At 39.2% G+C, this 9376-nt stretch overlaps 1 protein-coding gene across 4 annotated transcripts in view; it reads left to right on the top strand.

The window, feature by feature from the left end:
- Positions 1 to 9376, top strand: part of osbpl9 (oxysterol binding protein-like 9) — a 172236-nt gene that overhangs the window by 79933 nt on the left and 82927 nt on the right. For all 4 annotated transcript variants that reach the window (XM_043699210.1, XM_043699208.1, XM_043699206.1 and 1 more), the window contains one exon: positions 5406 to 5453. Coding sequence is in view for 2 of the 4 variants with exons in the window: in XM_043699206.1 (XP_043555141.1) it covers positions 5406 to 5453 (48 nt within the window). In the remaining 2 variants the exon portion in view is untranslated. The remainder of the gene's footprint in view (positions 1 to 5405; positions 5454 to 9376) is intronic.

The raw sequence follows: 9376 nt of genomic DNA, 5'->3' as shown, positions 1-9376 counted from the left end.
AGGGCCAGTCTCTGGATTCATTTAAGAAAGAGTTGGTTAGAGCTCTCAAGGATTGTGGAATCAAGGGTTATGGAGATAAGGCAGGAACAGGATACTGATTAAGGATGATCAGCCATGATCATATTGAATGGTGGTGCAGGCTCGAAGGGCAGAATGGCCTACTCCTGCACCTATTGTCTATTGAGGTTAATGCCATGCTCGTGTTGCTTATCCACTTACTTGCTAACATCAGTACTTTTGTCCTCAGGGTCTTGACACTACTAATTTTGATTTTATACCAATCCAAGCTTTCATTGCAACTTATTTACAAGAAGTGGGTATCACTGGAAAAGGCAGCATTTATGACCAATTCCTAATTGCCCTTCACAGATTGGTGAATTATCTTCTTTAACTACTGCTGTGGTCTAATGAACGTACTCCCATAGTGTTGTTAGGGAGTGAGTTCCATTAATCTGACTCCATGGTGAAAGAACAGAAGCATTTTTGAGTTGGGATGCTACGTGACTTCAAGGGAACTTACACGTGGTGATGTTTCCTTAAGTCTGCTGACCTTGTCCTTCCAAGTGGTGGAGATTGCAGGTTTGTTAGATGCTCCTAAAGGAAACTTAATAAATTACTTTATCTTGTAGATAGTAACATGCTGCAACCTGTGTGGAGAGTAATGGGGTGAATGCTTTAGGGTGGTGAGGTGGGGTACTGCATAAGTCGGCTTCTTTGTCCTGAAGGAGCTTCTTAGGGGTAGTTGTTGCTACACTCATCTAGGCAAGTGGAAGGTATTCCATTGTGCTCCTTAGAGAGTAAGGAAAGGCTTTTTGGGGGTTAGATAAGATGCTCTTGTTGGAATACTTGGCCTGTGACCTGAAAGGATGGAGCTGAGTGTCTGCCAGAAACTATTGGTCTGCCACTCAAAGTACTGTTCACAACACATCTCATTGCAATTAGATTGACAGGCTTGTACTTGGCCAGACTGGATTTGACCTTGCCTTTGTAGTGATCTGCTGCAGCATAGTGCAATTTAAATTTCGAAGTGCTCATAAAGGGATTTCTCAGCATTGAACCCAATAGATAAACTAATTTTAATGAGAACACGTCTTGTTGCCTCGTAAAAGAGAATGCAAAATAATTATGACTCGTCAATCAGCTTATCTGTAGATCCCCCACACTGAAAAACCCTGGGTAGATATCTCAGCTGCAGTTCCTATTTGGAAATGATGGACTACAGAAGAGTTCTACAGGTGTGTTATTCAGTAACATTGAGAGATAATGCAGTCTTCACATGAAGCTGGGTAAGGGAAAGGTATTTGAAGCACAAATCCATAAGTTTTTAAGGAGGTACATTGATTTTTTTATGTGCAGGATTATGTATTCAAAGTGAAAGTTTCATCATTTATATAAATGATTTGGATATGAGCATGAGGTAAAGTTACTAAATTTGCAGATGACACCAAAATTGGAGATGTAGTGGACAGTGAAGAAAGTTACCTCAGATTGCAATGGGATCTTGATCAGATGGGCCAATGGGCTGAGAAGTGGCAGATGGATTTTAATTTAGATAAATGCAAGGTGCTGCATTTTGGGAAAGCAGATCTTAGCAGGACTTGTACACTTAATGGTAAGGTCCTAGGGAGTGTTGCTGAAAAGAGACCTTTGAGTGCAGGTTCATAGCTCTTTGAAAGTGGAGTGGCAGTTAGATAGGATAGTGAATAAGGCATTTGTTACACTTTCCTTTTATTGGTCAGAGTATTGAGTACAAGAGTTGGGAGGTCATGTTGCTGCTGTACAGGACATAGTTTAAGTAAAAACAAGGACTGCAAATGCTGGAAAACAGAGTCAAGATTAGAGTGGTGCTGGAAAAGCAAAGCAGATCAGGCAGCATCCGAGGAGCAGGAAAATCGAAGTTTCGGGCTAAAGCCCTTCATCAGGAGTAGAGCCATGGCTTAGGCCACTGTTGGAATATTGCATGCAGTTCTGGTCTCCTTCCTATCGGAAAGATGTTGTGAAGCTTGAAAGGGTTCAGAAAAGATTTACAAGGATGTTGCCAGGGTTGGAGGATTTGAGCTATAGGGAGAGGTTGAATAGGCTGGGCTGTTTTCCCTGGAGTGTCGGAGGCTGAGGGGTGACCTTATAGAGGTTTATAAAATCATGAGGGGCATGGATAGGATAAATAAACAAGGTCTTTTCCCTGGGGTCAGGGAGTCCAGAACTAGAGGACATAGGTTTTGGGTGAGAGGGGAAAGATATAAAAGATACCTAAGGGGCAACATTTTGATGCAGAGGATGATACGTGTATGGAGGTGCCAGAGGAAGTGGTGGAGGCCAGTGCGACAGCAATATTTAAAAGGCATTTGAATGGGTACATGAATAGGAAGGGTTTGGAGGGATATGGGTCGGGTGCTGACAGGTGGGGTGAGATTGGGTTGGGATATCTGGTCGGCATGGACAGATTGGACCGAAGGGTCTGTTTCCATGCTGTACATCTCTATGACTCTATGAAAGGTTAAGTGGAAAATTCAGCAGGTACAGCAGAGTTAGAAGGCATGAGAAAAATTGAACAAGGACAGGGAGGGCGATAGGTACGTTTATCCATGCAAGTGTACATAAGTGGTTCAACTCAAGAACGATGGTCGGTACTGCAGAAAGCACTTAACATTATTATTCTACTCAAGGTCTTTGTGTTGAATGTGTGTTGGTTTGGAATATGAGTGGACAGTGAAAGGTTCATTTTGAGACCCAACATTACATAATCTTTCATATAGAACTAGTATGGCAAATATTGGGGTAAATGCGGATGCTTGCCTAGTAGTTTTACCATGAAGGTCAGACAGCAAGGAAGACTTTTAAAAAAAATTAAAATGGAATATGTTTTCCCACCGAAAGGTTTCACAGATTTCAACATAATAGGGATCTTTGAGTAAATCATGCTTTTGTTGGAAGTTAAATTTTTTATTGATTGACTGGCTGTTTTAATTTTTAATTGTTTTTGGCATTGATGTGTTTGTGAATGTGATCGGGTATTAGAATCAGCAAAGGATTTTGATGGGATTTTTTAAGGAGACATGAAATACTCACTGACGTGTGCAGGAGACTCAAGCAAGTAAAAGGGAAAAGGACATCTCGCTGTCTTTGAACCTGGTTTTATATCAGTTCCTGATTTTTTTTTTTGTCTGTTTTGGTACTTTTTAAAAATCAACTTTTCAATCCATCTCTAGTTTCTTTCAAGGAAGGAAAGAAAAGGAATAGAAAGGGATGCAATTGGAAAGATTTACAGAGTACAAAAACCTACAGTATTCGTCATGAACATTTTTTTTCAGAGAGTGCAGGGATATTTGAAAATACAATATGTTATGCAGACTGTTATGAATACTATTTAGGAAATTAGCTATAATGCATGTAGTGAGAATATACAGTCTAAATTTATCTGAGTTGTAAGTTAAGGAGCAAAATCCTGAATCTCAGAATTTTCAAATTGATTGAAGTTTTTGATGCTGTGAAGACAGTGAAGTACACAAAAGAGAATTCTCGTGTGTTCATGTTTTTAATGAACTGCATTCTAGAATGTTAAAATTTTGTTCAAATCCTTATTTTGGACATCAAAATTTTAGTTATTGACTGTGTAAAGTTGGCTCAGTCAGTGTCTTTTGAAAAAATTATTTACACTATGTTTGTGTCGCTGGCAAGGCCAACTTTTGTTAACCTCCTCTAATTGCTCAGAAAATTTTCACGAATGATCTTTGCAGTTCTGTGTGGACTGCAGTTTCCTTACAATGGAGTAGCTTCATAGGCTATTTTAAGTGCAGTTAAAAATTAACCACATTATCATGAGTTTGGAGTTATGTCGTGTGCTTATTATCATCAAAATTTGTTTACACACACAGTAGAGGAAACCATTGGACCAGATCAGGTAAAGACAGAAGAATTCTTTCCTAATTCGGATTTTTGCTGACAATCCAGTAGTTTTGAAGACAGCTGTGCTAATGTTAGCTTTTCCTTAATTTCAGATTCTATCTAAAAACATTTAATTAACTCAGTTTAAAATTCCAAACAGCAGCTGGGGAATTTATCTTCCAACCTTCAGGTTATTAGCTCAGGCTTCTGGATTTTAAGTCTGATGACTACCCACAATGCCTAGTAAAATAAATCTAAAAGCATTTTGGTGATTGGTATGAGCCAAAGCATTGAATGTTCTTAAGTCACTGAGCAATAACATTTTCATGTGAAGTAGCAGTTATTGTAGGTCAACCATGTGACATGCTCAACAATTTTTAAAAATCTATTCCAAACCTACATTCAGAACTAACAAGCACCTTGTGCTGCACTGAGATCTACACAGAATGCACAAACATTGTGTGTATGTCTTGCCCTTCCATAGCTATTTTCAACCTGTAAACTCTGATTTCTGTCAGTTTTGGCCAGATACCTTCTATGGCTTGCCTTCTTGCCAACTTGCATCACTTTAATCCAGGTCTCCTTGCTAACTCTTTATTTGGCATTGGGATCCTCCTTTTCAATTGCCTGATCGTTAAATTCCAGCCCTTTGCCATCTATACAGCCTCCAGTATTTACAAAAGCTTGCTGTATGGCATACTGTTAGCTGCATATTTTAAAAAAACTCAAGCTTTAGCTTTTACATAATTAATTCCTATTTCAGCCTTTGAAATGGAAACTGCTTAAGTAAACTGGTCATGCTTTAATTGTTTTCCTGGAATTGGAGGTACTATTGACAGTAGATGTAATTAGTGTTTGACCATGTTATATAGGTAGTTTGTATTGTAAATATATAGGTTTGGAATGGAAAAGTAACAAAATAAGGCAACATGAAGTTAGTTTGTATAGATGAGAACTAACTGAGAAAGGATCTTTTTCCTTTAATTAAAAAAAGGGTAAATAACATGCATGACTGATTATCCTTTGCTCTTGGGATTTCTTATTTTCAGCATTTATTTTAGTTTAATTTAAAAATGTTGGCCGAAAGTATAATTGTAGCAGCATGTAGATGCAAACAAATTCTGTTACTTCTGAATTTTTGTGATTAACTTGTACACAGCTATCAGAAATAATAAAGGTCTGGTGGCATTTGTGGATATTGGACTTAAAATGTTAACTGTTTCTCTCTCCATATAAGCTTCCAGATCTGCTGAGATTCATCAAAGCTTTATCTGTTCATAGTTCAGATTTTTAGCATTTACATTGCTTTTAGTGCAAATATTAATTATTTTGACAGTACTTTGTGAACATTATAACTCCGTACATATGGTCACAGGTAAACATGTGTATTAGGATGTGGTCTAAGCTGAGTTAACTTGCACAGAGACAGGAAGGTCATTAATTGGGGATCACTGCATCTGTGTTATTAAGGGAAAGAAAATTTGTGAATTTCTATTAAAATTGTTTTTTTTTACTGTCAGTTATTTGATGAAAAAATCAAAACTTGCAGCGATGATGAACAGAGAAAGGTAAGTATCTGTGCTATTCCATTTTAATTCGTGTGTGATGTTTTAATTAAATAAGTGATCTACGTAGCTACAATATCTTATACAACATATACTTTTGTAAAAGTAAAATTCAGAAACCAGATATACCTTAAGTTGCTTTAGCAAATGATTTCCAGCTAGTTCATCTAAATTAAGATTCATTTGAGAGAAATTAAATGCAATGTCAAGCAATTCAAAAGGAGAATAAGTTCATTTTTATGGGTATATTAGTTGACAGTTTATGATAGGTGAGAAATATCGGGACTGGGATATCATAGCAATGACTGACACATGGCTCAGGGATGGACAGGACTGACAGCTTAATATTCCAGGATACAAATGCTACAGGAAGGACAGAAAGGGAAGCATGAGAGGAGGGGGAGTGATGTTTTTGATAAGGGATAGCATTACAGCTGTACTGAGGGAGGATATTCCCAGAAGTAAATCAAGGGACGTTACTTGGGTGGAACGGAGAAATAAGAAAGGGATGATCACCTTATTAGGATTGTATTATAGACCCTCTAATAGTCAGCAGGAAATTGAGAAACAAATTTGTAAGGAGATTCCTGTTATCTGTAAGAATAATAGGGTGGTTATGGTAGGGATTTTAACTTTCTACATATAGACTGGAACTGCCATCGTGTTACTGGTTTAGATGGAGAGGAATTTATTAAGTGTGTACGAGAAAATGTTCTGATTCACTATGTGGATGTACGTATTAGAGAGGGTGCAAAACTTGACCTACTCTTGGGAACTAAGGCAGGACAGGTGACCTGAGGTGTCAGTGGGGGAGCACTTTGGAGCCAACAACCATAATTCTATTAGTTTTAAAATAGTGATAGAAAACGTCAGACCCTATCTAAAAGTTGAAGTTCAAAATTGGAAAAAGGCTACTTTTGACAGTATCAGGCAAGAACTCTAAAAAGCTGATTTGGGGCAAATGTGTGCAGGTAAAGGGATGGCTGGAAAATGGGAAGCCTTCAGAAATGAGATAACTGGAGTCCAGAGAAAGTATATTCCTGTTAGGGTGAAAGGAAAGGCTGGTAGGTGTAGGGAATGCTGGATGACTAGAGAAATTGAGGGTTTGGTTAAGAAAAAGAAGGAAGCATAAGTCAGGTATAGACAGGATAGATCGAGTGAATCCTTAGAGTATAAAGGGAGTAGAAGTATACTTAAGAGGGAAATCAGAAGGGCAAAAAGGGAACATGAGATAGCTTTGGAAAATAGAGTTAAGAAGAATCCAAAGGGTTTTTACAAATATACTAAGGACAAAAGGGTAACTAGGGAGAGAATAGGATCCCTCAAATGTCAGCAAGGCAGCCTTTGTGTGGAGCCACAGGAGATGGAGGAGCTACTAAACGAGTATTTTGCATCCGTGTTTACTGTGGAAAAGGACATGGAAGACAGACAATGTAGGGCAGTAGTTGGTGACATCTTGCAAAATATCCAGATTACGGAGGAGCAAGTGCTGAATGTCCTGACACGCATGAACTGGATAAATCCCCAGGACCTGATCAGGTGTACCCCTGAACTCTGTGGGATGCTAGGGAATTGATTGCTGGGCCTCTTGCTGAGATATTTGTATCATCGATAGTCACAGGTGAGGTGCTGCAAGACTGGAGGTTGGATAACATGGTGCCTCTATTTAAGAAAAGTGGTAAGGACAAGCCAGGGAACTCTAGACTAATGAGCCTGACATTGGTGGTGGGTAAGTTGTTGGAGGGAATCCTGAAGGACAGGATGTACATGTATTTGGAAAGGCAAGGACTGATTAGGGATAGTCAACATGGCTTTGTGCGTGGGAAATCATGTCTCACAAACTTGATTGAGTTTTTTGAAGAAGTAACAAAAAGGATTGATGAGGGCAGAGCAGTAGATGTGATCTATATGGACTTCAGTAAGGCGTTTGACAAGGTTCCCCATGGGAGACTGGTTAGCAAGGTTAGATCTCACGGAATATAGGGAGAACTAGCCATTTGGATACAAAACTGGTTCAAAGGTAGAAGATAGGGTGGTGATGGTGGAATGTTTTTCAGACTGGAGGCCTGTGACCAGTGCAGTGCCACAAGCATTGGTGCTGGTCCACTACTTTTCGTCATTTATATAAATGATTTGGATATGAACGTAGGAGGTATAGTTAGTAAGTTTGCATATGAGACCAAAATTGGAGGTGTAACGGACAGCGAAGAAGGTTAGCTCAGATTACAATGGGATCTTGATCAGATGGGCCATTGGGCTGAGGAGTGGCAGATGGAGTTTAATTCAGATAAATGCGAGGTGCTGCATTTTGGGAAAGCAAATCTTAGCAGGAATTATACAGTTAATGGTGAGGTCCTAGGGAGAGTTGCTGAACAAACAGACCTTGGAGTGCAGACTCATAGCTCCTTGAAAGTAGAGTTGCAGGTAGATAGGATAGCGAAGAAGGTGTTTGGTATGCTTTCCTTTTATTGGTCAGAGTATTGAGTACAGGAGTTCAGGTCATGTTGAGGCTGCGCTGGACATTGGTTAGGCCACTTTGTAATAATTCGTGCAGTTCTGGTCTCCTTCGTATCAGAAGGATGTTGTAAAATTTGAAAGGGTTCGGAAAAGATTTACAAGGATGTTGCCAGGGTTGGAGGATTTGAGCTCTCGGCTGAGGCTGTTGTCCCTGGAGCATTGGAGGTTGAGAGGTGACCTTATAGAGGTTTAGAAAATCATGAGAGGCATGGATAGGGTAAATAGACAAGGTTTTTTCCCAGCTAGGAGGCATAGGTTTAGGGTGAGAGGGGAAGGATATGAAAAAGACTCAAGGGGCAACTTTTTCACGCAGAGGGAGGTGTGTATTTGGAATGAACTGCCAGAGGATGTGGTGGAGGCTAGTACAATTGTAACATTTAAAAGGAATCTGGATGGGTATATGAATAGGAAGGGTTTGGAGGGACATTGGCCAGGTGCTGGCAGGTGGGACTAGATTGGGTTGGGACATCTAGTCGGCATGGGTCTGTTTCCATGCTGTACATCCCTATGACTCTATACGTACATCATGTTGTTGTTTTGAAATAAGTTTTAAAAAGTAATTCATTAAAACTAAACAATGTATTTGAATGTGTGTGCAGTTTCACTAAACAGGCTCGTATTTAATTCTCACTGCATGTAACTGATGGCCATAATTTCCATAACTCTGAGTTTACCCCATCTGCTGTAACTGTTTGCTTTGTTTGACTCCATTCTAGATTACGGTTTAAAAACTGTCGGTATTCTCAGCACCTTAACCAATCCTCATTTGTTAGTTTAAATAGTGAGGATCATCTGATAATCCTAATGGTTAAATGTCCTAATGATTAGGAGTGAGTGGTTTAGATAAACCTTTCGCTCCTTTATCCAAGGAAGTTTAAGGCAATAGTAGTTTCCATATAAATTTCTGAGACCAGGTAACTGAGCACAGCTGAGCAACCCTAATGACTTATTTTTAATCCTCATTCATGTGTTCTTATGTTACTTGTATATTAATTAAGATTTTTATCCATAGAATTTATAATTTCATCCTATTTGTGATATTTTTGAGAAATAACTTGAGGGAAGATTGTATGATCATGTGCTCAAATATCTCTAAGTATCTGAGTACCAGTATCCGTGATGTCTTTAGCCTTTTCTGGGAGGTGATTTCATATTACTAAACTGTGCCATAGAGTGAGCTGTCGGTGGGCATCCATGACTGATGATCGCTTTGCCCCATAGCTTGAGATGATGTTGTTAAAGATCCCCTTGCTGTCCAGGTGCAGAGCCTGTCCCTAAGTCATGGCTGCTTGAGGCATTGTAGTCAGTGACAGTGGGGCTGAGGAACCCACAAAATCAGAAATCAGTTCCTTCTTTGCAAGGCATATGTATCTCTCTCTATCTGAAAAGGGCAAATTTGTGGTGGAGAA

This window comes from Chiloscyllium plagiosum, chromosome 11, assembly GCF_004010195.1.
Source record: "Chiloscyllium plagiosum isolate BGI_BamShark_2017 chromosome 11, ASM401019v2, whole genome shotgun sequence".
NCBI classification, from domain to species: domain Eukaryota; kingdom Metazoa; phylum Chordata; class Chondrichthyes; order Orectolobiformes; family Hemiscylliidae; genus Chiloscyllium; species Chiloscyllium plagiosum.
The sequence above is the reverse complement of the archived record's forward strand: the minus strand, read 5'-3'. Positions and strand labels throughout refer to the sequence as shown.